Raw genomic sequence first — 27,633 nt, 5'->3', positions numbered from 1 at the left:
AATATGCTTTCTTTTTTCCATTTGATATTTTTTGCTTCTTTGTCAAAAATCAGGTGTTTGGAAGTATATGGATTAGTATCTGGGTTTTCAATTCAATTAAATTGGTTCTCCTGTCTGTTTTTATGCCAATACCAGAGTATTTTAAGTACTGTAGCTCTGTAGAGTTTGAAGTCAGATATTGTGATACCTCAAGAAGTTCTTTTATTGTACAGTATTATTTTGCTTTTCCATATGAAGATGAGTATGTTCTTTCGAGGTCTGTGACGAATTTTGCTGGGATTTTGATGAGCATTGCATTGAATCTGTAGATTGCTTTTGGAAAGGTTGCCAATTGCCATTTTTGCTATATTAATTCTGCCTAGCCAAGAGCATGGGAGATCTTTCCACTTTCTGGTGTCTTCTTCAATTTCTTTTTTCAAAAATTTAAAGTTCTTTTCATACAAGTCTTCCACTTGTTTGGTTAGAGTTACTCAGAGTTATTTTATGCTATTTGTAGCTATTGTGAGTGGTGATGTTTCTCTGATTTCTTTTTTAAATCATACATTCTTTTTTTAAAAAAAGATTTATTCATTTAAAATGTATACAACATTCCTTCCATGTATGCTTGCAGGCCAGAAGAGGGCACCAGATCTCATTATAGATGGCTGTGAGCCACCATGTGGTTGCTGGGTATTGAACTTAGGACCTCTGGAAGAGGAAGTCAGTGCTCTTAACCGCTAAACCATCCCTCCAGATTCCTTCCCCCTTCCCCCCATCTCTCCAGATCCCCCCCCACATCACATTTCAGTGTGAAAGAAGTCAATACAGGAATTCAAGAAGGACAAGATCTTTGAGGCAGGAGCTGATGCAGAAGCCCGGGAGGGGGCTCTTCATGGCTAGCTCAGTCTTATTTCTTATAGAACCCAGGACCGTCAGCCCAGGGATGGCACCACACACAATGTACTGGGCCCTCCTCATCAACCACTAATTAAGAAAACACCCTACAGGCTCACCCAAAGCCTCATATTATGGAGGAATTTTCTTAATTGAGGTCTCCTTCTCTCAGATGACTTTAGCTTGTGTCAAGGTGACATAAAACTAGCCAGCACACTCCCTAACTACCTTCTAAATATTTGCGTTTACAGCCGTAGATAAGTGATGTCCTCGCCCCTCATTGAGGCAGCTTCTCTTGGCAGCATACATAGACCATTCCAGAAAACTGCAACCAACCAGCATGCAGATGTGGAGCCCAACCCCAGAGGGTACAGCTGCAAGGCAACTCCTTCAACCAAGGCTCAGGGATCACTGTGGAAAAGAGGGTGGAAAGACTGAAAGAACCAGGGGACCAAGGCGTTTACTATGAGATTGTGTCTCCTAGGTATGTCAGATGCTACCCCAGAAGTCACACCAATATGGCTTCCCAAGCATAACCTGAACTAATGAACAGACGCTTAAAAGAAATCCCACACTAGCTCAGAAATGAGAAATAAATAATTATTTATTTAGGGGTAAAATCACAAATTAGAATTCTCTGCTTGAACGGTGGACATAGATCAAATCCAGCAATCCAACAATCTGAACGAGCAGCTGGTGAAAAGGAGGGAAAAGAGGGACGGATCCAGGCTCTGCATCCGCATATATAGTATAAGAGGCCACGCCCCAGCAGGCGGGAGGCCACGCCCCAGCAGGCAGGAGGCCACGCCCCAGTAGGCAGGCAGCCACAAGCTGCAAGCCTTCCTACAGCACCTCCCACTTTTGTTTAAATAAGAGAATTCTAAGCCTAATACAAAATTATATACAATAAAAACAAATATCCTATCCTCACTAGCTTAAGTCTTGTATAATAAATAACTTGGCCAAGTCATGAGAGGAAAGTAGCTACAACTATCCAGTCTTCAACCCCATTGAAGATCTGAGAAGGGAAATAATATTACTTGAGTAAGCAAGAAATGCAATCAAGCAAATTCCAAAATGTGCAACAAATGACAGAGACAACTGGCTACCTGGGCAATCACCCAAAGTCTCATTTGTAACGATGAAGCAACCAACTCTGGCAAAGCCTAGGGTAACTGACAGATCATTTTCAGAGGCAGGAAAATTTTCAAAACCATATTACCCTGTCTTGGCAAGATTTGACAGTTCTGCTTATTCATTTCCGGATACTATGTATCTTGTCAGTGGTTAAGGCATGGGCATTTCTTTGGCAGTTTTTGCCAAGAAGAAAACAAGCTCCAAGTGGAGTGTCTTTGGTGCTCAACATTTTCTTGAGAATAGATCGGTGCTGCCAGGAGCAATCGTGTCTCACTTCAACAGAACCCTAAGTTATTTAAATGCCTTTTTTGACAGCTCTTTGAAGTGGTTGAAGATTATCTATCTATGCAGAATATAATCTCTATGTATCTAAAGACCTGATTAGTCTAACTATAAGTATGACAAACATAGATGACTATTGAGCTATAATTCTTAATACCTATCTAACTTTAAGATTAAGACAATAAACAACTGTGCAACAAATGAAGACAATAACCTCCAAATGTAAACAATGTATAAGTATCTTGATCAGAGATGTACATTGCAATATAATAAATTTATATCAATACATAAAAATGTTTTAAGCAGAGGCAGAAGCATGCATGCATACAATATTCAATATAATTTAACTTTATATCAATATACAAGAATCTATACCAATGTAATTGCCTATAAATAATAACTCATAAGTATTCACTCTATTACTCACTATTATTTTTAGTGTGAGTAAGCTCATAGCAATCTATTATCACATCCAATTTTTTTCAAAGAGATCTCTGAGCCTATAAAATTTTTCCTCCAACCCCCTACCCTATACCAATTATAATCAACTCCTAAATGATGTCCCTAATCCTGAGGACAAACTTTGTTGGGAGAGGGGACATCATCTTCCAGAATTACTTGCAGCTGTCATGGGGGCGATGTGCTTTCTATGGGATCCTGTGAAAGTAAAATGATGGTTAAGTTCCAAGATTAATGTCTGGTATAATTGTAAATAGTTTCTGGGTATTTGGTGGAGGTCTGGCCAGAACCATTTTAGCTAACCAAGTTGGAACCATCTTGAGCAGCTGGCACCCAAAACAGGTCTTGTAGTAGCGCTATCAGCACCATAATGTCTTATCACCAGGTGAAGTTGTTGTTATGGGACCCCATCTTCTTCTTGGAAACTTCAAAGATTACTTCAGGAAAATTTATTGTTCATTGTGGAAAATTTAAGCATTATTTATATAGACATATACAGACATATATGTTCAATGAAAGGTACAATAAAGATAAAATAGATGTAAAGAAAAGTGAAATTTTTTATAAATACTTTTTTTTTGTCCCATATCATGGCTCATGTCATGAGACAGAAACTCTGGGTTTTTCTTTTAACAACATGATTGGATTTAAAGAAGGACAGAGTCATTGCCCAACTCCAAAACTAGCTCTATATATTCATAAATATATAAATGTACATTTTTTAAGATTTGTGCTTATGAATCATATTTGATTTTCTTGATGATCCTTTTTGGGTAGTTATTTTTCCTTCTGTCAGCATCCAAACATCAAGGGTCTCGTGGATTTTAGAAGATGAGTGTTCTGAAAGGGCAAGAACAGAGCCCTGCCCCCATCCTATATGCTTTCCTTACCACCTGTATGGTTGTCACCATTGTGGATGAGCTGTCATTTCTTCTTTCCAAGAGGTTTCTCCTCTTCAAACCAAATCTTTATTAATTTTGATGGTGTCCATAATTTTTCTTCTCCTATGGAAACAAGAGCAAAACCCCCTCCCTAATGCAACACATCTCCTGGCTTCTATTGAGAGATCAGCACATTCTTGAAATAAACCAGTTATTTTAATTCAGAAGACTTTTCTATTATCCAATGTCTCTCTGATGCTGTTGTCCCTTTCTCATTAGTGTTAAGAAAATTTAAGGTTAATAAAGCACTATGCAATCTATTTCTGGTGGTATTTTCTACCCCTTTCTGTTTGTTTAACATATCCTTTATGGTTTGATTTGATTTTTCTGAAATTGCCTGACCTGTAGGATTGTGTGGTATACCTGCAACATGTTTAATATGATAATAAGCAAAAAAAAGTTCTATTTTGCTAGAGACATATGCTGGACCATTATCTGTCTTTTGCAAAGTGGAACACATCCATCTGACAGATTTAATTTCTTTGAGTTCCCTTTGGGCTAGTCCCTGCAGGTAGTGGTGTTTGGTTATAGAAAGAGCAGGTCGGGCATCTCTTTACAATCTCCTTAGCTTGTTGTCATGTAATGGAAAACTCTTTCTTTAAACCTTTGCTATTGACGTGATTTTTTAAATGAAATTCTGAAGCCTGTAACATGCTTCCAATCAATAGTTGATCAATTTCTGCATTACCTTGTGCTAGAGGATGTGGCCGACCCATATGGGACTGGATGTGTTTTATGTACATAGAACAAAACCTATTTTTGATTATGTCTTGCACATGGATAAATAATAAACTCAATTCTGTATCATCTGGTATAAAATTAGTGGTTTCAATATACAAGCTAACTCTTTCTGCAGATTGTGAATCAGTAACTATATTAAGGGGTTCTTTAAAATCCCTTAGCACCATGAGAATAACATATAATTCTGCCTTCTGGACAGAATTATAAGGGCTTTGTTCTACCTTACTTAATTCTTCTGATTTGTAACCTGCCTTCCCTGATTTATTTGCATCAGTATAAAATGTGTGGACCCCAGTTATTGGAGCATCAATGTACAATTCGGGAAAGAATCCAAGAAGTTTTCTTTATAAGGTTAAGTCTATCACTTTTGGGATAATTGCTATTAATTTCTCCCAAAAAATTAGCACAAGCTCTTTGCCATGGTTCATTGTCTTCCCATAACTTTTTTATTTCATCAGTAGTGAAAGGCACTATAATTTTTGCTGAGTCTCTACTTGCTAATTGACGAAGTCTTAATTTACCTTTTATAATTAATTCAGAGAATTTTTTCACATAAGTTTTTAATTTTTTACTTGGTTTATATGATAAAAAGATCAATTCTAAAATAATATCATCCCTTTACATTAAAATTTCTGTAGGGGAAATTCTGGAAACAATATGACTAGAATACAATTAAGATTTGGATTCACCCTATCCACATGTGCCTCCTGCAATTTCTCAACTATTGTCAGTTCCTTTTCCGTTTCAGCTATTAATTCTCTTGGGACTATTCAAATCTTTATCACCATCTAAGGTTTTGTTTAAATGAATTATTAGACCAGGTGTTATCTCAACAGCCGGTCATAGACTGGAAATATCTTCCAATGATCTTTGAAATTCATTAAGAGTCCATAATCAGTCTCTCCTAATTTGTGTCTTTTGTGTCCTAATTTTCTGCAAACCTATTTTATAACCTAGGTACTTGACAGAATCTCCTCTCGTATTTTTTAGAAGCAATTTGTAGTCCCCATTTTGGCAAAACTTTCTTTACTTCTTTAGACATTCTTTCTAAAGTTTGAATCAGACAGCAAAATGTCATCCATGTAATGGTAAATTATAGACTTAAGAAATTGTTTACATACTATTTCCAATGGCTGACTTACAAAGTATTAGCACAAGGTGGGGATATTGAGCATCCCCTGTGGGAGGACAGTCCATTGATATCTCCTACTAGGCTGCTGCAGCCCTGTTTCAGAGATGACAGTGGTGTGGGGGAATTGTCTGTAATCTGTCAATTATATTTTAAATAAATGCTGATTGGCCAGGCAGGAAGTATAGGCGGGAAAACCAGACAGGAAGTAGAGGTGATGCAATGAGAACAGGAGAATTCTGGGAAGCAGGAAGCTCCCTCCACCACTCCTGCGCAGACCACCGAAGAGACAGGATGTAACCTGCCCAGCTGAGAAAGGTACTGAGCCATGTGGCTAACGTAGATAAGGATAATGGGGTAACATAAGTTATAAGAGCTAATAAGTAGCCTGACCTAATGAGCCAATCAGTTTATAACCTAATGTAGACTCTGTGTGATTTTCTTTGGGACTTGCCAGCTGTGGGGTACTGGGTGGGACAGATACCCCAACAAGCCGGCCTTCATGTTACATGACAATACATGCTTTAGTTAATCAGCTGTTTGGGAAACATCATTTTATTCATGAGGTGGGTCCTATTCATAAAGGATTACAGTGTGTCTTCCCATATGTCTTAGTTAGGGTTTCTGTTGCTGAGAAGAGACACCATGACCACAGCAATTCTTACAAGGAAAACATTTAATTGAGGTGGTGGCTTACAGTTTCAGAGGTGCAGTCACTACCATCATGGCAGGTACTCCAACAATGACAGCATGCAGGCAGATGTGGTGTGGGAGAGGAGCTGAGAGTTCTACATCGTGCAGGCAACAGGAAGTGGCCTGAGACACTGGGTGTGGCTTGAGCGTATGTGCGGAAGTAGAGCGATGGTGGGTGTAGGAGTGAGGAAGTATACAAGGGCAATCATATCTCCTTTTGTGGGGTACGTTGTGGTGGTTTGAAATAAAATGACCCCCCAGAGGGTGTGGCACATTAGGAGGTGTGACTGTTGGAGTGTATGCGTGGCCTTGTTGGAGGAAGTATGTCACTGTGGGGGCAGACTCTGAGGTTCCCTGTGCTGAAGATACTGGTCCAAGTCAAAGTCCACTTTTCTGTTACCTTCTCATCAAGATGTAGTCAGTACCATGTCTGCCTGCATGCCACCATGCCCCCTGCCATGATGCTAATGGACTGAACCATTAATCTTAAATGTTTTCCTTTAGAAGAGTTGCCATGGTCATGCTGTCTCTTCACAGCAAAAGAAACCCATCCCAAGACACCTGGGAAGCTGATTTGTGGCCTATGGAGACCACTTTCCCCAAATATGTCCCCATATTTGGAACTGTGGTAGCACTGTGGTGTTTACAGTATGAGGAACTATAGTTATGGATTAGGACATTAGCATAGAACCTAAGTGGATGACCAACTCATGGCTACCAAGGCAGTAACTGAATTGGAACTTGTACCCACATTTGTGATTCTAGCTCAGCAGACTTTCAAGACTTTATCTGTTTCATTATTCTGGGAGGAGACACAAGTCACCATATTCTGAGTCAACTATGGTAACAATACATGAACATCTTTCAGAAATGGACCCACATGTGTGTGTATGTGTATAAACAAACACGTAAGTTCTCAGAAGTTACCAGAAACTGTATAAATTCATAATTATTGTCTACAATCCCAAAGCTTAGCTAGGATTTAGAACACAGTCTATACCATGAGAGAGTGATTAGGATGGCCCTGTCTTCAAGCCTCCCCTGTGACTGTGCTGGTTCTGTCAGCCAGGCTTCCAGATCTCATGCAGTTACAACACTAAGAGGCTACGCTTGAAAAATCCATCCTTTTTGCTTTCTTTTCCCCCGCCCATTCCTCTTCACTTTCTAAACTCTGCAGGTGTAGCACCTGCCTTTATTTTCCTCCCTTTATAAGAAATAGATTGCAGATGTGCAAGACAGCTCAGTGTATGAAAACACTTCTGTGGAAAATTGATGACCTACATTCTTTCTCTGGAACCCCCCCCGCCCCCCCCCCCCCGTGGAAAAAGAGAACGAATTCCCCAGAGTTCTCATCTGACTTCTGCATACACACTGGGCTCGCTAGATTTTGTCAACTTGAGAAAAACTAGAGCTACCTTGGAAGAGGAAATCTTAATTGAGGATTTGCATCAGTTCCTGCCCTCCACAAAAGGCCTATTACGTGTAAGAAAAAATAAACCCTTTCCTTTCAAGTTGCTTCTGGTCAGTGCTTTATCACAGTAACAGAAGCAGAGCAGAATATGCACCGTGGCTCATGAGTGCTCATAATCATGCATAAAACACACATACACATGCCTCTTAATAATAAACAAAATTTAATTTTAAGAGAGGGTGACCTGGCAAGATGACTCAGGGGATAAGGTAACTTGTCACCAAGCCTGACAAGCTAAGCGTGATCTCTGGGACCCACAGAGTAGAAGACAAGAACTTCTTTCCTCTGACCTTCACACAAGTGCTGAGGTAATTGAACATGTATGCACATACGTACACGCATACATGCACGCTTGCACGCACACACACACATAAATAAATAAATAAATAAATGTAGTAAAAATGATTCATCCTCCTGTCCCAAGCAGCCACCACTTGCCAATAGCTACCCAGCTAGGGGCATTATTACTTTGTGAGACCCTCCATGATCTATGCCAGAGTTCCTGTCTGGCTTGACTGTGCGCAGGTCTTATGTGTGCAATCACAGTTCATGTGAGCTTCTATGTACAGCAGCCCTGTCTTTTCTGGAAACCCATGCCCATACTGGTAGGGTTAGCTGTGGAAAAGTCCTTGTGCTCTCAGACCATGAGGGAAAGCGGGAAGGTTTGCAGGCTTGTCTTTTTTTTTTCTTTAAAAAAAAAAAAGGATATATAATTTGGTTTTCCACCCACTGGGAATGGAAGGGATTAATAGCCTGGTGGTCTGCTACCTGAACCTAGCTATACCAATCTCCTACAACCAGGATCTGCAATACCTAATATTGTCTTTTCATTATCTGTGTGACCAGAGGCTCCCCCAGGCACCAACAACCAGGACCAGAGGTGGCTGATATCCCGATGACCTCTATGCTATGGGTCTGACTGGGGCCTGTCAGTGAATACAGGTTCTATCTCTAGAACCTCTCTTCTTGGAAGACGTGGCATGCACTTTGAGTTGAGTTTCAGTGGAATTATGCCTCCTTGTGCACAGGGGATTCTATTACCCCCGGAAAGTTTTTCCAAAGTTACACTGCGCTTATCTAAACATGCTTACAGTAGACTGCTCAGGATCTGTAAGTGTGAGCCGGCACGGGCTGTCTTGCTGAACCTGGTTTCCTCCTTGCCTCTCTCAGATGATTGCTAGCCCTGGTAGTCCCAGAGACCCCCGTACTGGCAGCACTAAGTGGAGTAATTGGATTATAAAAAGAACACAAGAAATTGGGATGGTAAAGTTGAGGAGTGTGGGAGGGGCTGGAGGGGAATGGAGAATGGCTCTGATGAAAACAGTATGTGCATGTTTCAAATTTTCAAACAATAAATCTTAAAAGGAAAACAAAATGTTTGAATTATGTTATCTTCAAAATCTCTCCATTCCACAATTCTATTAAATAATCTTTCTGTACAGTTTTCACTTTTAAAAATTATTTATTATTGTACACACGAATGCATGATACATGTTGCTGGGGGCGCATGTGCTATGGCACACGTGTGGAGGTCAAAGAATAACTGTGGGGTCAGTTCAGCTTTGCAGTCCAGCTCAGACATTGTCCATGCTCTAACCCAAAGCAGTTTTCAGCCCTTGCTGGCAACATCCCCTGGGACAAAGACACACCCCTTGGGGAGGATCCCTGCCTTTGGGTTAAAGACAGATGGAAAAGCTCACCGTGAGATTATGCTACCTCTGGAGCCAAGAGAAAAGACAGTTTCTGGATGAGATTCAGATCCTGGAGAAAGATGAGGGGAATGAGGGTGGCCATGGATTTGCTGGCAGCAACAAATGGACAGTGGTTCCATAGACTAATAATAAAAGTTTCATAGAATAATACCCAAGTCAAATTATGGGGACTTTCACTTTGAATGTTGTTTATAGCAGAGACTTCAAGACAAGTCTCTTTCATCATTATGAAACCTTTATTTATAGCCATCTTTATGAACATATCACAAGCAAAATATCCCCTGATTTCCTTCTTCTTTTTCTTCTTCAATCTTTCTCTTTTAAATATTCTACTTAACCTTTTTTATTATCAACTCTATTCCTTGTCTATTTAAACAGAAACATACAGTTTAACATGGTGGCCCACACCTGTAATCCCAGCACTCTGGTGTTGGAGGCAGGATGATTCAAGGTCATTTTAGCTATACAATGAGTTCAAGGCTAGCTTAGGCTACAAGCAAACTTGTCTAAAACCAACAAAAACCTGAAGAGGAAAACAGGTTCAGAATAATATGTGGAAGGGACTGACAAGAAGAAACTGCTTTCCCAAGTCTCCCGCCCTCTTGATCCCACGGGACTCACACAATTGCCCTTTTTCTAGTCCTGATTCTTGAGTTCATCAAAGGGAAGGAAAGACACTGGAGTGGATTCTTCCTGTCTTCCCAACCTCAGACTTTTCCTTGGCCACCATGGACACACACTCCCCTCTTGGCTTGGCTTGCCCCTCCTCCCCGCCCCCATGAATACTCCCATCTCACCCTGGTAGACCTGCATGGCTTCAGGTCACTCTGTGGTCCAAGTCTTGATAGAGCTTTTCCTTCTTGATGCTTTTATTTGTTTTGTTGAGTTTGATTTGGTTCTCTTAAAACTGTCTCGAGTCCTGGTCCTCTTACTTCTGCCACTCAAACGCCAGGATTCCCGGTGTGCACCACCATGTCTAGACCTAATGGGGAGCCTCTACAGGCAGCCTGTGGAGTCAAGGATGGGTCTACAAAGCTACACTAGGAAGAATATTGTTGGGAAGATGTAGGTATCCTGCAGACGGGAGAATAAACACTAACTGCCGAGAAGGGGGGGGGGGGTTGTTTAATCCCTTACACATTCCTCCATCAATTTCCCAACTGTCCCAATGTCCTTTTCTGGTCCCTATACTTTGACTTCTGAAGTTTGATTGCTGTAGTTTCAAATTTTTTTGATTCCAGAGGTTATTGAACCAGAATCTTCTGCATGCTAAGTAGGCACTCTATCAGTGAGCTCCAGCTTTAGCTCCCAGAGAACTGTACTTCTCTCATTAAAATTCCTAACTGATCCTTGCGGAGTTCTTCCTGGTTGACTCTCTTACCGGAGTATTTATTTGGCAGCCCATCTCCCAAGGCCCATTTCCCACGAGTTCCAGAACCACCTGTTCCTTGGTACAGATCATATACACAGAGGGAGTTTATGAGCTTCCATGTCCAGGGTGGAGGAACATACCAACAAGAATAAAGCATTCTCATCTGCACTACGTAACGAGACTGCCTCAAAACACAGCATACAGGGCTGGAGGAAGCTCAGTGGTTAGGAGCTCTGGCTGCTCTTCCAGAGGACCGGGGTTCAGTTTTGAGCACTCCATGACTGCTCACAACCATCTGTAACCCCAGTTCCTCTTCTGCCTTCTGCAGGCACCAGATAAACATGTGGTTCATGGTATACATGCAAGCAAAATATCCATACATATGAAATAAATAAATATTAAACAATGTAAAAACAGAATAAGCAAACAAAAAAGAATAAAGTCTTCTTTCAGGGTTAGGGATGTAGCTCAGTTGGCAGAGTACCTGCTTAACATGCAGGATGTCTTGAGTTTGATCTCGGCCACCAATCAGGTGTAAATGCCTGTGAACCCAGCGCTTTCAAGATGGAAGCAGGAGGATTAACAGCTCAAGATTATCCTTGACTATATAGGGAGTTAGAAACCAGCTTAGGATACAAGAGGCCCCATCAATCATTATCATTAGACCCCTCAATCAAGGTGGAGTAGCACATGCAATCCTAGCACCCAGGGGACTGACGCAGGACTTTGAGTTTGAGGCCAGCCCAGGCTACACATCCAGTTCAAAGCCAACCGGAGCTACAGTAATAGGAATCTTTCTAATGATAACGATTTTTAAAAGCAAGCAACCAATACAACTTATTAACCCTCTCATAACTTCTGTCCTTTGTCCCTGTCATTGTGTTCTTCTCCCTTCCTCCTCATACACAGCTGATGCTCAGTCACCCAGCAGGTTTGTTTTGGTGCTGAGTAGGGACCAAAGCTATGTGCTGCACACTGGGCAATGTCAGGATGCAGGCAGGCATCTCAGCCCGAGGCTTTGGCAGAGTTCCCAGGCAGAGCCAGCGGTCCAGACCAGGGCAGTAGGCGTGGACAAGGTGGGAGATGGCATAAGTACGGTGGCTGTAGCCCCCCAGTACCAGAAGCTCCCCCTGCAAAACAGCACCTGCAGCCCCCACATGGGAGGAGGGCAGGGGTGCCAGGTGAGTCCAGCTATTGGTCTTCGGTTCATAGACCTCAAAGCTCAGCAGGTCCCCAGTGTCACCTAGTCCACCCGCCGCATACAACCTCCCACCCAGAGCAACCATCACATGACTAGCCCGTGCTACTCGCATTGGGCTCAAAAGTGTCTCAGGCTTCTCAAGTTTGGGGTCATAGATCATCAAGGAGTCCAAGAACTGGCCGGTCCCACTATAGCCGCCGCTTACATACAATCGGCCCTCGAGGATTGCAGCTGCGTGGGCGAAACATGGTACTGGAAGAGCAGGTGCCGGCCTGAGGGAGAGCAGAACGGAAGATCAGGCAACCGCATGTTCAACTTCATTTCATTTTATTGTGAGGTAGATCTTGCTATAGCCTAGGCTCCCACCTTCACCTCTGAAGTGCTGGGATTGCAGGCGTGTGCCACCATGCCCAGCTTCACTCTCCTGTTCCAAATCTAGTTTCTCCGGATGGTTCTTTGCCTGCTTACCTCCAGATGTTGAGTTCAGGGTTATAGGTCTCAACAGAGTTAAGGGCAACACCATTGTCCCGTCCACCCAGGGCATAAAGCTCTCCATCAAACACCACCAGAGGAAAGAAGCTCCGAGCCTGACACAAGGGTGCCATTTCCTCCCAGTCTTCTTGACTGGAGCTCCACCTGGACACAATGGGAAAGATATGGAAAGAGTGACCTTGGGAGCCTATGGCTTGCCAGATTAACACATTCTCTTGCTTGCCCACATGGGGACCTATTATATACACATTGATGGTACCTGAGAGTTGAAGCCAGAGTGTTGCTATGGCTGTAGAAATCCTGTCCCCCACAGACATAGAGTTCACTTCCTGTTAGGCTTGCAGCTCCATGGCGAAAGCGCCCTGGGGCAGGCAGGTCAGGCAGCCGACACCATTCCACAGTGCGGACCAGACCCATGCCACAGCGGAAAGCCCGGGCCCACCACACTTTGCAAGATGGCTGCCTTCGGTCCATGTTAGGTCTAAGACCATCGCCACCAATCACCACCAGCGCTTGATCAGGCTTCCTCCACCTCTCTTGGCCTGGGACTTCGGCTTCCACCATCAGCTGGTTCAGCAGATCGGGGGACAGAGGGGGAGGGAGCCCAGCTGCCCGCACCTTTCTCAGCTCTCGGGTAGACATGCGACCGAAGCGGACACATCGCAGCAGGTCCTTGGCCTCGGACTCCTGGGTCTCGGGGTTGGCAGCCAGCCAACGCCGTGCAGCCATGAAAGCCTCAAACTCTTCTTGTACGTGGAGCTCATCACTATCCAAGAGCTCAGCCAGGCAGGTAGCCGGTAACGACGGGAAAGTAGGGCACAAAGACACAGCAGGCAAATGAGTGAGGAGGTAACGATGGGCTTTTCCCCAGACTTTCTCCAAACCAGGAGCTTCAACCATAGGAAACAAAGCCAGGCAAAGGGCAGGGCAGAGGCTTTGAGCCAAGGCTCTCTGACACAAATCCAGGCAGGAGGAGCTTTGGTACTGCAGCGCAGCCTGGGCGACTCTTAGCAATCCTGGCCATTTTTCTCGTACAACTCCAGAGTAGGCAAACGAAACGAGGAGTCTCAGGTCTTGCGAAGAGATGGTACGCAGAGACACTTTTGTGCCCTGGGACTCCCTCATCCCACTCAGAAGCATGGCCCCAAAGAACTCACTGCCACAGGCCAGGGCTACTCGGTGCACTGCAATAGGGAGGAAGCAAAGGAAAGCCAGTGTTGCAAGGCTGCTACCTCCGATTCTAACTGTAAGCTATTCCAATGCCGTAAGTGGGAGGAACACGGACTGCTTGCAGCTTTCACTCCGGGAGTGTAGTTCAGTGCTGCAGCACACGCCTAGCAAACGCAAAGCCTGGGTTCCATCCCCCTCGCTGCCCATCCCTGGATTATGATTCCATAGGTCTCAATAGTAACTTGGAGAATCTTTGCTTTAATATCTTTCTCTTGCTTTCTGGAAACAGGGCCTCGTTATGTAGTCTTGGCTGGTCTGGAACTTACTTAATACTGTTCCCAGACTTACCGTGGAGACCTGACATGCGCCGCTGTTCCCAGACTAACCGTGGAGACCTGACATGCGCTGCTGTTCCCAGACTATTTTAAAATTCTCAAGTGTCCTATATTATGCTCATGTTAGTGTCTGGAAGACATTTTAGTGTTTCAGGTTCATGTCAGTTAGAAAAACAGTCTGTTCTTTTTCGATTTTTCTGTGCAGCTCTGACTGTTCTGGATCTCTGTAGACCAGGCTGGCTTCAAACTCACAGAGATCCACCTGCCTCTGCCTCCCAAGTGCTGAGATTAAAGGCGTGTGCCACTACCACCCAGCTAGAAAACCAGTCTTGAATGCAGATGAGAAAATCCTATACTCGCGGTTTGCTAATAGGGAACACAAAACAAACTGAATAGGGCAATGGACAACTTATTAAGGCTTCCGTGCACTGTGAATAAAATCAAGAGGTGCTTTTCATTTATAGCTGCGAGAGACCCCACCAAAACAACTATATCCAGGCCAGGCGTGGTGACATACTTACTTCCCTTGCAGAGGACCCAAGCTTGGTTTCTAGCACCCACCTGGCAACTCACAACAACCTATAAGTCCAGTTCTAGGGGACTGGGCACCTTCTTCTGGCCTCTGTAGGCACCAGGCACACACGTGGTACATGGCATACATGCAGGCAGTCACATACACATAAAATAAAACCAATGTGCCTTTAAGAAAAGAAAGAAACAACAGAGGGCAGGCAAGGTGGCTCAGTGCGTAAAGGGACTTGTCATCGAGACCGATCAGGAATTGGGAGCCACATGGAAGCAGAGAGCCACTTCCTGCAAGCTGCACTCTGACTCCACGAACGCTGTAGGTCCTGCTACTCACATACACACAAACTCTCACACACATGAACTGCTACTCACATACACATGTACTCTCACACACGCATAATTATATGCAATGTTTTTTTAAGTAGAGAAGAGTTTTTGTTTTAATAGAATTGGGCTTTGTGCTGAAGGCTTTGTAGCCCCAGTTACATGAAGACAAGATGATCATGAGTTCAAAGCCTGCCTGGGCTGAAGAATGCTTTCAAGACTACCTGGGCAACTTGGTGAGACTCTATCCAAAGAAAAAACAAAACAGAAAGTAAAAGCTCAAATGTCCTTTTCAAAGATTTGTTTTAATTGTTTCAATATGCCCATGAGTGTGTCTCTATGTGTGGGTGGGTGCATGGGAGAATGGGTTCTTATGGAGGCCAGAGAGCTGTGACCCGCCCGATGAGAATGCTGGGAACTGTACTTGGGTCCTCTCGAGGACATCTCCGTAGCCTCTTCTCTGTTTCCTTTAAAACACGTGTCCCCCAGTAAAAGGCCAAGCAGAAATGAGGAGATGAGCTAGACATAGTAGCTTATTGATTGTTAAGACAGTGGGATGAACGTTTGAGTGTTAATTTTTGCTTTGCGTTTGAAGTGTTTTGTGATAGAAAGAGGACCACTCTGCTAGAAACTGTCCCAGGAAGTCTTAGTCGGGTGTCTGTGTTCTCCACGAGTGAATCTTTTGAATTCCACACTGTTTTTAGACCAGCTGTGGAATCGTACCTCTCACAGGGCAACTGAGGATAATGATATTTCTATTGTCTTTTTAAGTAGAAGGTAGTGGCCTGGTGTGTCCCCAAGAACAAGCACTAGTTACAGCTTCCTAGTCTATGTTGTTGGAGAAAATCTACATTCTGGGAAATGAGCTAAACCAGCTCATCTTACAGACCAACCAACATCTGTATCTGAGACTCAGTTGTGAGAAGCTCACAGCTACTTGGAATCTCCCTCTTACTCATTGCTGTACCCTAAGATTTAAAGTGATGAGTTTCCAGGTAGCATTATGAATATGTGGGAACCCCAAACCTTCATGAAAATGTTATAATTATGAAACTGTAAAGTATCATCCGCTAGCTGTTGCCGTGAGGCAGAAAGCCAAGGATAGCTCTCCTGGAGTACCTCCACTAAGCACTCAGTGGTGTGACTGAGCGCTGCTGAAGCCAGCATGGTCTGGCCTTGAACTCCCGACAACCCTCCCTTTGTAGCCGGCTAAGTGCTACAGGTGTGTGTCACAAGGCCCTACTAGATTTGTTTTTTCTTTCCTTTTTTATTTTGGTTTGTGAGATAGGTACTCACAATTTATTTTTTTTAATTAATTAATTTTGAGACAGGATTTCTCTGTGTATCCCTGGCTGTCCTAGAGCTCACTCTGTAAACCAGGCTGACCTCAAACTCAGCAATCCACCTGCCTCTTCCTCCCGAGTGCTGGGATCAAAAGTGTGGGCTACCATTACTCAGAAACAGTAGAAAAATTATAGTTATGAAGTAACAACGAAAATAATTTCATGGTTGGGGGGTAGACACAACACGAGAAACTGTACTAAACGGTCGTGGCATTAAGAAGATTGAGATCCACTGTGTTAGAGGAAGCAGACTGGAGTCTGTTGCCAGAGTCAAGCACACCTAGGAGAAAGGACATTGGGAGACTTCTACCGACTGTCTCTTGTTTGCTGCGTGCTTAGAAGGGCCTCTGGCTAACCTGGGCCAGTCAGTCACTTTCTGCTTGTTTTACTGCCATGGACTGTACTATAAGCCCCAGCCAGCTGGCTGGAAATCTAGCTACTGGGCAAGCGGGGAAAGCGCCTGAACTATCAGTTCAAATTTGTCCGTGCATCTAGGAAAACAATTCAACTGCGCATGCGCCTCTCTTGGTGGTGCTGGAAAAACACCAAAAAGGACATACTTGCTGGAGCAATGATCCAAAACTCTGACACCGGGCAGGGGGTGTGGCCCAGTGGTAGAGTGGAAGTGAGGACTTAGGTTCCATCCCTAGCACCGCAAAATAAACAAAACCCTGAGACATGCATTTTCAGCAGGTGCTCCCAGGCCCTCACCCCGCAGGCAGTAGCCCTCTGCTTCCAACTCCAAGTCGCACCCGACGCCCTCTTGATATAGACGCTCAATGCTGTGCAGGTTCTCCCTCAGCTCCTCTTCCTGGCTGAGCTTCTCTTCATCTTCGCTGGCCTTGCCATGCCCTTCTGACCTCAGCTGGGCCGCGCTCTTCACCCGGGGCGCTCCCAGCGCCTCTGCAGCAGCCAGCACTTCGCCCTGCGAGGCGGGGCCCAGCACCCCCTCATACGCAAAGGTCATTGCTGCCTCCCAGCCCCTCCGGGTCACGTCGAGGCTGAAGTGAGGCTGCTGACCTCCACCGCCCCGAAGCCTGCCTTGGAAGAGGCTGCTGATTGCAGCCAAGATCACTCGATGCACCCCGTATACCTGTCCCCCTACTGACACCTCCTCATCCAGCAGCAACTTCTGCTCCCGCAGCCTCTGTGCTTCAGCGAAGAACTGACCGGGGTGCTCCATGCTGCACAGCATCTCAGGTTCTGCTGAGTCGTCGCAGTCATCCTGTTCCTTCCCGTTCTCCAGGGATGAAGCTGGAAAGTGAAGGTTTCCTGAAACCAAGGGGCTGGGGTCAGGCTCTGCTAGAGAAAAGGAAAGCAAGCCAGGGTCCTCGTCGGGAGAGGGAGACCAGGAGGAGGCTCTTCGGCAGGTAAAGGGAGTTCAAGACCGTCCTTCCAAACAGAAAAGGAGATATGCTCCAAGTCTGAGGAAAAAAGCTCACGGCTCAGACTTGTGAGATTGCTGCAGGTGAAGGCACGAGAGAAGGATGCCTGAGCTGCGTCCAGAAAAGCAGAGCTGTCTGCAGTTCACAGAGCGATCAGCCCCTCACTCCACCCCAAGGGGACACGCTAACTTGGGAATAGTAACTATAGGGTTCTCCAAGTGCAACAAAACCGCAAACACCTGTAGCCATCAGGCCAGGGTCAAGCCCGCCTTTCTGCTTGCTTTAGTCCCAGGCAGGAGACGCCAGGCTTCCGCTTGCCCTCACTTGAGTCGCCACTCTGCTTAGGACTGCTGTGTGCCGATCCCAGCAGCGGCCCCACTTGGCTAATTATAGCTAGCCCAAGGACTAGGGCTGGAAGCTGACACCCAATGCACTGAGCCAAGTCCTGGGATGACTTCCCCCTTCCCTTCCACCTGTAGGTCATATGAGGGTGCTGAATGGGGAAATTGCAAGGCAGAGAGAATGCAGACTTGGGTGGAGACAGGCCAGAACTGTTTTCACGACTGGTGACAGGGAACTAGCGAAGGGGTCTGAAGTCTATCCTATACAACACTTGAAGTTTGGCTTACCTTCCTTCTCAATAGCTGTGAGATTTGGAAAAGAAATTTCTTAACCTCTGCCCGACTTTGTCCTGGTTGGTGATTATAATCGCTGTACGTCCATAAACCCCAGAGGGTTAAGCAAAAACCTCCACAGCAGCCTAACACTTTACATATCAGTAAAACCAAACTGAAGGTGCAAATCAAAGTTGTATATTTTTAAAAACTGGTTTTAGGGCTGGACAGTGATGGCACATGCCTTTAATCCCAGCACTCAGGAGGCAGAGGCAGGTGGATCTCTGTGAGTTTGAGGCCACCCTGGTCTACAAGAGCTAGTTCCAGGACAGCTAGGGCTGTTACACAGAGAAACCCTGTCTCAAGAAAACCAAAAACAAAACAAAAAACCTGGTTTTAGTAGATGATGTCTTCCCTTTAGCCTCTGCTTACCTGTAGTCCTAATCCTCCCACGGAAGGGCCCTGAGTGGGGGAATTACAGGCATGCACCACCAGCACAGGCAGAAAGCTGAATTCTAATGGCTCTTGTCCTTCCCTACCCCCTGGGCCATGACCTCTAAACCAGAGGGGAACAGAGAAGCGAGGCTGTAGGTCCAGCTGGACCAGGGATTCTCAAGGATGCGTCTGCAAGCTGTCCACTGATGAGAGCTCCAGCTGGGCTTCTCCCCTCCCCCCACCCCATGTCACACATCCCAGCACTCAGAGCTACCTCGTGGGTACCAAGTGATGTTTTCCACATACCCCACCTTGTGACTGAAGTCTACCTCAGAAAGGACAGGATCAGTAACCACGTAGGACCTACAGCCTGGGTTACAGGAGCCGGTTGCCTGTCAACTTTCCCATGACTGTCCTCAAATGACCACAACCCAGCTAGATCTCTGGTCTGAACTCTTTGAGCTTTCTCCAGGTGTGTTTAAATCACTTAGGTAGGGTTAGAAAAGTAATCAAGAAGCCCAGATTTTCTACATGACTTTCCAAATAGCTTTCCCTAAACCCGAATGGTTCCTGAAAATTTAAGACTTTAAAATAAACAATTTTATATAGTCATTTCAAAGGATTTTAAAGTTTGGGTTATTTCATTGATTCTGAATGTACTATTTTAATAATTTAACAATAATAACTAAGAATTTCTACTACTACTTCAAACTTACAAGAAATATAGGCAGAAGAAGCTTAAAGAACTTGCCAAGTGTTCTGTATGTTCTAAAAAATATTCTGTAACTGCCATGCTTTCATGAATGAGTTTATTAAATACACAGCAGTTAAAAGTAAAAGAATAAATAGCAAACAGTTGTAGTGGCTTTTTCATTTGGGCCACCAGCTCCCAAAAAATGACAGATTTTTTATTAATTATGAAAGCTCAGCCCATAGCTTAGGCTTGCCCCACTACCTTCTACAGTAATTTACCCATTTCTACTCATCTTCGTGTTACCACATGGTTTTTCCCCTCCTGGATGTCTTGCTCCCTCTGCATCTGACTGGCAACTTCCCCTTTCCTTTTCCCATTGCTCTCTCTGTCCAGAAGTCCCACCTATACCTCCTGCTTAGCTATTGGCCATTTAGCTTTTTATTCAACCAATCACAGTGATGCATCTTTACACAGTATAATCAAATATCTCAAAACAAGTAGATAGACTCATTAGACAATAAAGCACTATCAAATTGGGCACCTATAATCAATCACCCGGCAGAGATTGACTAGAGATGTCTCATTGTGGGAACCAGCTGGGGTTCAAGCAGAGTGAGCGTCATGGGTGCAGCAGAGTGTTCTCTTGGATAAGACTGCCAAGTAAAACACAAACAGCAAATAACAGACAGAGAACATCATCAAATAAGTCCTACCGGAGAAACTGAGGCAATCAGCCAGAGTTCTTGATTGATAGCACTCTTTCCACAGATGAGCTAGCTTTCTATGCTGAGGCACTGGCTCCCCACTTCCATTGGCAGCACTTTGATATTAAGGGATAAACAATCATCACTCTTGTTGGAATGGCTTACCTTAGCTGTTCTCAAGATCACAAGGCTCCTTACTATTCTGAGATACTTGTTCCTTCTTCCTGTCAGAGACAAGAGAGGTCAGTTCATGTCTAGGTATGAGCTGGGTCTTAGAGGACACTTGGAGACAAACAGAATTAGGTTTGAAAAGGGGTGGGGTCCAACCCTGTTTCCAGACCCAGCTTCTCAATGATATCAAACAGTGTGGTGGTCTAAATGAGAATGGCCCCCATAGGCTCATGTGTTTGAATGCTTGATCCCAAGTTAGTGGAACTGATTGAGAAGGATTAGAAGGTGTGGCCTTGTTGGAGAAGGTTGTCACTGGGGGTGGGTTTTGAGGTTTCAAAAGCTCTTTCCCTGCCTTGTAACTGTTGTCTCAACATCTGAGTTCTCAGCTACTGCCCCAGGGCCATGCCTTCCTGCTCTCATCCTCCACGCATTATGGCCATGGCTTCTAATAACACTCTGAAATTACAACCAAGCTCCCAATGATAATGCTTTCTTTTATAAGTTGACTTGGTCATGGTGTCTCTTCACAGCAACAAAAAAGCAAGACAAACAGTCTGTGAGTTTTCCAACACAGTATGCATTAGCTCAAGGGTCCCAAGAGGCACGACAGCAGATCAAACGCAGGCCAGCAGGACAGGACCCGTTAGGGTCTAGACGCATTGCTTCTCCGGTCCTTCAGTGTATTAATGTGATTTCCTGGTGTGACGGGACTCATCAAGAAAATAATCCCCGCTCTATATGCACACGAGACAGTGAGCTGAATGTGACCCATGCCTTTGGGTCTTTCAATTCCTCCTTTATATGCTCTTGCCTTTGAGAAGGACCCAGGCCTTACCGCAACGAGGAAAAGATTTTCCCAAACCATCACAGTGATTAGACTCACAGATTGCATGCTAAACACTGCCAAGAGTCCAGTGTGAGAAGTCTCTGGGATGTGCTTGATATTAAAATTACAGTACAAGTTTATTTTGAACTGGCTGGTACACAGTAAATGAAGCAAGCAGAATACAGCTGATTTCCAGAGAAACAGAGAACTTGAAAATTACAAGTCACTCATGTGTCCCTTTCCTTTAATGGCATTCTCTGCTGAAGTCTGAGTATTCGGTGCTGGCCTGCCATTTTAGTACCCCATCCTTAGAGGACACACTCCAGAAAGCAGAGCCAGACCGGGCCCTAGACATTCAGCACAGGGGCCACGGGCGGCCCCACCCGCTTTGCTGTTGTTACAATGTTGCTTATCCCAGTTCAGAGCAGTGGGGAAGAACACCAGGCCAAGCTCACTACTTGCTATCACCTGACTTTAATATGTTGTAATAGTGTTAATTGTTAACCTGATCGAATCTACGCCACCTAGGTGATAAATAAGCCTTTGGGCACCCTCCTGAGGGATATTTAGGTTGAGGTGAACCTCTGACAATGGCTGTGAAGGATTATCTTTGTTATGTGAACTAGTGTAGGAAATCCCATCTTTTTTGTTTGTTTGGTTGGTTGGTTTTTCGAGACAGGGTTTCTGAAGCTTTGGAACCTGTCCAGAAACTAGATCTGTAGACCAGGCTGGGGGAAAACCCACCTTAACGTGGGTAGGACCATTCCCTGGATGCTGGAAGTAGCAGTCATCCTTGCCTGCTTCCTCTTCCTGACTGTGGATGTCATGTGACCAGCCACGGCAAACTCCTGCTGCCTTGACTGCCCTGCCATGGTGGACTGTTCCCCTTGAACAGTGAGACAAAATAAACCCTTTCTCTTGAATTGCTTTTTGTTGGGGTGTTTTCTCACAGCCCAGGAGAATGACCTGAGACACAGGACTCAACACCACTTTACCTCAGTGTGCTACTCTTTCCGGGTGTTTGGTGTCACAATAAGCGTTGGCGTGAGCAATCACTATGTGCTAGCGATCACGCTAAACATTGTATAGCTCTTATCCTTTCGATTCCCAGCAGCCCTCTGGGAGAGGTTCTGCTCTGATGTGCATTCTACTGGTGAGGAGCTCCACAAAGTTCCTTCGTTCACACGACTACAGAGCCAAAGAGTGAGGGTCCAAATCCAGGTCTGTTTGCATCAATTGCGTGCACCTTTAACTGCCAGCGTATGCTTTTTGGTACAGAGTAATGAATGATTTATTGTGACAGATGAAGAAAAATTGTCAAAGGATTCTATTAGTTTGAATGATGTAGACGGGCTGTTTTAGTAAGTCAAAGCAGTAAATATTGTCAATTTCATAGTCTTATCAAATAACTCACAACTAAGAAATAGATGGATTGTCTCTTTTTAACTTGGTCTCTCAACACAATTATAAATTGATGCTAATTTTTCACATCATCCTGAAAACAAAGGCATCCCTTAATAACAGCAGGAAGCACGGCCACCTTCTTCACACAGGCTTCACAGAAGAGGTTCACGTGATGGTGGGATGAACACGGCCCACGGGCGCTGTTTGGATGCTTAGTCACCAGAGCGTGCAACTGTTTGGGGGGCCTAGTGGGTGTGGCCTTATGGGAAGTGTGTCACTGGTTTGGGTTTGGGTTTTGTTTTTTACTTATTTATTTATTATGTATACAGTGTTCTGCCTGCATGCACACCTGCAGGCCAGAAGAGGGCACCAGAGCTCATAGATGTTTCGGAGCCACCATGTGGTTGCTGGGAATTGAATTCAGATCTTCTGGAAGAGCAGCCAGTGCTCTTAACCTCTCTCTGAGCCATCTCTCCAGCTCCCATGGGTTTGGGGTTTCAAAAGCCTGTGCCAGGCCTGGGCTCTCTATCTCTGCCTGCCTGCTGCCACCATGCTTCCTGCCATGAAACCTCTGCCTCCCGAAGTTAAATGCTTCCTTCTAGAAGAGCTGCTTTGGTCATGGTGTCTCTTCACAGCAAGGGGAAAGCACCGACTTCCACTCCCTGTTGGCCACAGGTATACCATGCACACATGCTGCCTCATCTGGGACCAGATGCTCTGGGTTTCAGTGCCTCTTCTCTGAAGAGGAAGTCTTTGAGAGCCACTGAGATGGCTCAGAAGGTAAAGTTCCTGATACCAAACCAATGACCTGAATTTGATCTCTGGAAACCAGGTGGTAGAAGGTTAGAACTGACTCCTGCTAGTCATCCTCAGACCACACACACACACACACACACACATACACACACATACACATACACACACTTACACATACACACACACGCAGAGATACACACACATACACATACACATACAGATACACACATATACACACACACACATACACACACATACACACACGCAGAGATACACACACATACACATACAGATACACACATATACACACACATACACATACAGATATACACACATACACACACACACATACACACACATACACACACACACGAACACACACTATTCTTAATAGCAAGTCATTACAGAGTGACTTAAATTTCTGTCTGCTCCATTACCCTGCAATTACATTGTTAACTCCCACAGTCGTCTCTGTGTGTACTGTGAACTACAATATAACAATGTAAGTTCTTCCTCTCAAACCAGTATGTTTTGATTTCCATGTGTGTGTGTAAATTTGGAAGGTCAAAGAATAACTTGAAAGACTTGGTTCTCTCCTTCCACGTGTGTCTCAGGGATGGAAGCAGGCTTTGATGGCTGGTGTTTTTACTCACTGAGCCTTTCAGACAGCCCAAAATCTTTCTTTTCATATAAAAGGGGGCTTAAAATAAGTCTTTATAAGAATAAAAGGTAGGGGCTGGAAGATGGCTTAGTACCTAAGAGCACTTTCTGCTCTTCCTGGGACCCGAGTTCTGTTTCCAGCACCCATATCAGGAGGTTTTAATTTAAAGAATTCTGCTCCAAAGGATGTGTTACCGTGGCTTCTGTGGGTACCTGTACTGGTGTGAACATAACACATGCAGATACACATCTGTACAGTTAAAAACAATACAAGTCAATCTTGAAAAAACACAAGCTTCAAGCTTTTGTGTGTCGGGGGCACTGAGACAGACCATGTAGCTTTGGCTGTGGATGAGCCTGGAGCTTACTCTGTAGACTCAACTGGCCTAGAACCCATAGAGATCTGCCTGCCTCTGTCTCCCAAGTGCTGAGATTAAAGGCATGAGGCTCATCTTTAAAAAGAAGGAAATTTGAACCCATGTCACAACACGGCTAACACCAAAGGACACTACTATAAATGAAATAAGTCAATTACGGGAAACGGTAGTTGTGACTTCATCCAGGTGTCCGCAGTAATCAGACTCACGGGGAGTGGAGCAACAGCTGCCGGAGTGGGGCTGGGGAGGAGTGGGGAACAGAGAGTCCAGAGCTGCAGTCCAGCAAGAAGCAGAAGCTCTGGAGGTGGGGTGCAGGACCGCTGAACTGCACCTTGTCGTGGGCAGGACGGTAAGTGCAGAAAGTGCTGTAAAGCACTGAGCAATCTCACAGGCCCCACTATCCGAGTTTTAAAGTGAAATTTCTGTTCTTTGAAAAGCATTTTATCACGTTTATTGCATGGGGGAAGGAGTGCACACTTGCCACAGCCCACACAGAGAGAACGACTTGCAGGAATCTGTTCTCTTCTACCCTGGGTCCCAGAGATCAAATCCAGGTTCCCACTGAGTCAGGTTACCAGGTATTAATTCAAATGCATGAGGCAGCAGCTTGGGGTGGGCTTTCCCTCTCTCTAAGGCAGGCTCTTTGGGGACTGGATCAGGATGCAGAGCTGTTTCCGGACTGCCTTAGGCAGTCTGAGAGGTCTGCTGTGTGACAGGAAGACCTGGCAGTCACCTGGCCTGGAACAAGAGAACTCAGCCTGGCTGATGGCTCACAGCACGTGAGGTGCCTGCAAGGCCCAGGCTTGAGGTTTGGACCCAGGTCTGAAAGAAGACAGAGAAAACGGGGCTGAAGATGGCCAACTTGCACTTCGGGACCAGGCATGAGGCCTTCTTGGTCAGAAGCAGTTGTTAGCACTATCTACCGCGGATGTCACCCTCCTGATTTCAGAAACTGCACCTTTGATTTTAGCGAGACTCGGGGTACTGAATCATGCCTCACTGGGATACTGAGTCCACAGGGTAGCTGAAAGAACCGGGACCATTGCTTAGCAAACCCTTCCCCAGGCCCTGTGCTGGGGATGAGCTTGTGAATTGGATATGGCCTGAGACTTGGAATACTTTCTGTTAGTAGAGGGAAGGAGTCGTGAGAACAATCACTACCCCACTCTCACTTGAGAAACTGTCGTCGGGTGTTACACTTTCTCAGCCCCCACCTACAAGGCGGCCAGGAAGACTGTCATCTCTCTTATTATTGTCACAGGATTATGCTAATCTCAGATCTACTAACATTCAAGAAAAAAATAGAGGTAATGACCTTTTTGACTTTTTATAAGAAGCCCTGCTCTGAGAAGCTGCAGAGTGAGCTGGGCATAAAACCCAAAAGGTTATGGCAGAGGCCTAAACGCAGACAGCAAGAGAAAGAGTTGAGACATTTGGAAGAAAAGCCACCGCCTTGGTTCTGCTTAGCAGGAAGGATAAATGGGATTTTTGTTAAATGTTCAATTAACCGGAAGTGAAACACACACACACCTATCAAAGAGAATGCCAGGCCTGCTTTCTGACATGGACCAGAAGGGTAGCTACCACTGAGCTAAAAGTAACTGAAGGAGTAAGTTGGGGAAAATACAAATTCAGTTTGGACACCTTAACTTTGAGGTGTGTGCTGGCCAGTTTTATGTCAACTTGACAGAAGCTCAAGTGTAGGAAAAGGCAACTTCAACAGAAAAATCCCCCACATTTTCTTCATTGATGATTGACGTGTGTGTGATAAGGAAACAGGCTGAGCAGGCCGGGAGCAAGCCTGTAAGCAGAAGTCCTCCACCGTCTGTTCCGGGGCCTCCTGCCCTGACTCCCTCAGGTGATGATCACAAACTGTAAGGTGAAATACATTCTTTCTTTCTCCAGATTTTGGTCCTGGTGTTTACCAGAGCACTAGGCAGCCTAACTAATAAGAACTGTTTAGTGGGTGCCGAGCAGAGATGCCAAAGAGCAGCTCGGCACTTGTGAGAGGAGTCTAGGCCAGAGGTGAACTCTATGGTGCCTGTGCCAACAGTCTGAGTTACATTCTAGAAAGTCAGGACTGTGGACACGGACAGACGTGGTGGCGTGGGCCAGCACTTGAGACTGAAGGCAGAAGACAGCTCAGTGCAAGCTCCAGCTATGAAATGAGGAACAGCAACGGAACAAAGAAATGTTCGTCAGCTGGAGGCAGACAGTCTAAAGCCATCTCAAGGAGCAAGGCTCAAATCAGACTTGCACACAAACCAGCATCTACCCTTAGATCTGTGGCCACGTCACCAGTGACCCTGGGAAGAACAAATTTGTTACGATCATTTTATTTTTGGGTTTTTGCTTTATTTTTTGAGACAAGGTTTCTCTCTATAATCCTTGGTATCCTGAAACTCACTCTGGAGACCAAGCCGGCCTCGAACTCAGAGATCTACCTGCCTCTGCCTCTGCCTCCTGAGTGCATCATTTTTGGTGTTTTTTTTTTGTTTGTTTGTTTTTTGAGATAGGGTCTTCGTAGCCCAGGCTAACCTTGAACTCATAAGAAATACACATTTTCCTGCCTCTACCTGCAGAGTACTGGGTTCAGGTGTGCACCACCACTGTGTAGGGCCTTGAACTAAGAAAGCATTTTACACCCTAAGCTCCATCCTCAGTCACAGAACAGATTTTGATAGAAGATTCAGACAGAAACTGGAGCCAACTGTTTGAAGTTGTGCTGTGAAGTACAGTCGTCTGGTCAACTCACTCACACTCAGTGACACCTGCTGGTGGCTGTTTAGCCATAAGGACATAGCTCAGAACTGCCTTAGTCAAGCAACTGTATATGGGTACTCCATTGAGTTCTTGAAAAACAAAACAAAACAAAACAAAAAACTTTTTCTGACAGATGGCAAGACCTACTTTGCTTTACATTCATGGGTAGAAATATGGGCTGTGTTTGGAGTTTTTCAGGTTTTGTTTGTGGGGCTTTGTTACACACTGTAGGGTATTTTCTAGCATCCTTGGCTTCCCTGTGTCTGTGCACTACATGTGCCTGGTGCCTGAGGCCACAAAGCATCAGACAACTGAGTTGCCGCCTGGGTGCTGGGAATCGAACCTGAGTCCTCGGCCTGTGCTCGATGCTGAGCCGCTCGCCAGGCTGAGTCCTCGGCCTGTGCTCGATGCTGAGCCGCTCTCCAGGCCTTTTTGGCTTCTCTTTAGCAGCATCTTCATTTTGTCTTCCGAGGACAAAATCAGACCTGGTTGAGAACCTCTGGTTTGCGACAACGGGACAGAAATCAGAGTTCATGAGTGCAAACGCTAGGAGCTATTCATGATGAGGCTGGGGACTCGCTTCTACTTTACAGAACCACGGTGTGGTTCAAATGAGAATGCCCCCACGGGATCATATATTG

General features: G+C 45.0%; 1 protein-coding gene across 1 annotated transcript; it reads right to left on the bottom strand.

The window, feature by feature from the left end:
- Nucleotides 1-9,168: 9,168 nt before the first annotated feature.
- Nucleotides 9,169-17,960, bottom strand: Klhl33 (kelch like family member 33). The gene is made up of 5 exons (XM_048435598.3): nt 17,828-17,960; nt 16,915-17,475; nt 12,763-13,687; nt 12,480-12,647; nt 9,169-12,283 (listed from the first exon to the last, which is right to left on the bottom strand). The coding sequence occupies exons 1-5, from the start codon at nt 17,835-17,837 to the stop codon at nt 11,731-11,733; spliced, it is 2,217 nt and encodes a 738-aa protein (XP_048291555.1). The 5' UTR covers nt 17,838-17,960; the 3' UTR covers nt 9,169-11,730.
- Nucleotides 17,961-27,633: the final 9,673 nt, after the last annotated feature.

Source organism: Myodes glareolus, chromosome 12 (assembly GCF_982192425.1).
Source record: "Myodes glareolus chromosome 12, mMyoGla1.1, whole genome shotgun sequence".
Lineage (NCBI taxonomy): Eukaryota > Metazoa > Chordata > Mammalia > Rodentia > Cricetidae > Myodes > Myodes glareolus.
The sequence above is the reverse complement of the archived record's forward strand: the minus strand, read 5'-3'. Positions and strand labels throughout refer to the sequence as shown.

Bases quoted from the DNA above. Each gene is read 5' to 3' on its own strand.
- Klhl33 (XM_048435598.3), bottom strand. The intron at 13,688-16,914 runs GTGAGGGCCTGG...TCCCTATTGCAG, and splicing joins AGAGGGCTACTGCCTGCGGG to TGCACCGAGTAGCCCTGGCC. The intron at 12,648-12,762 runs GTACCATCAATG...CATTGTGTCCAG, and splicing joins ACTCTGGCTTCAACTCTCAG to GTGGAGCTCCAGTCAAGAAG.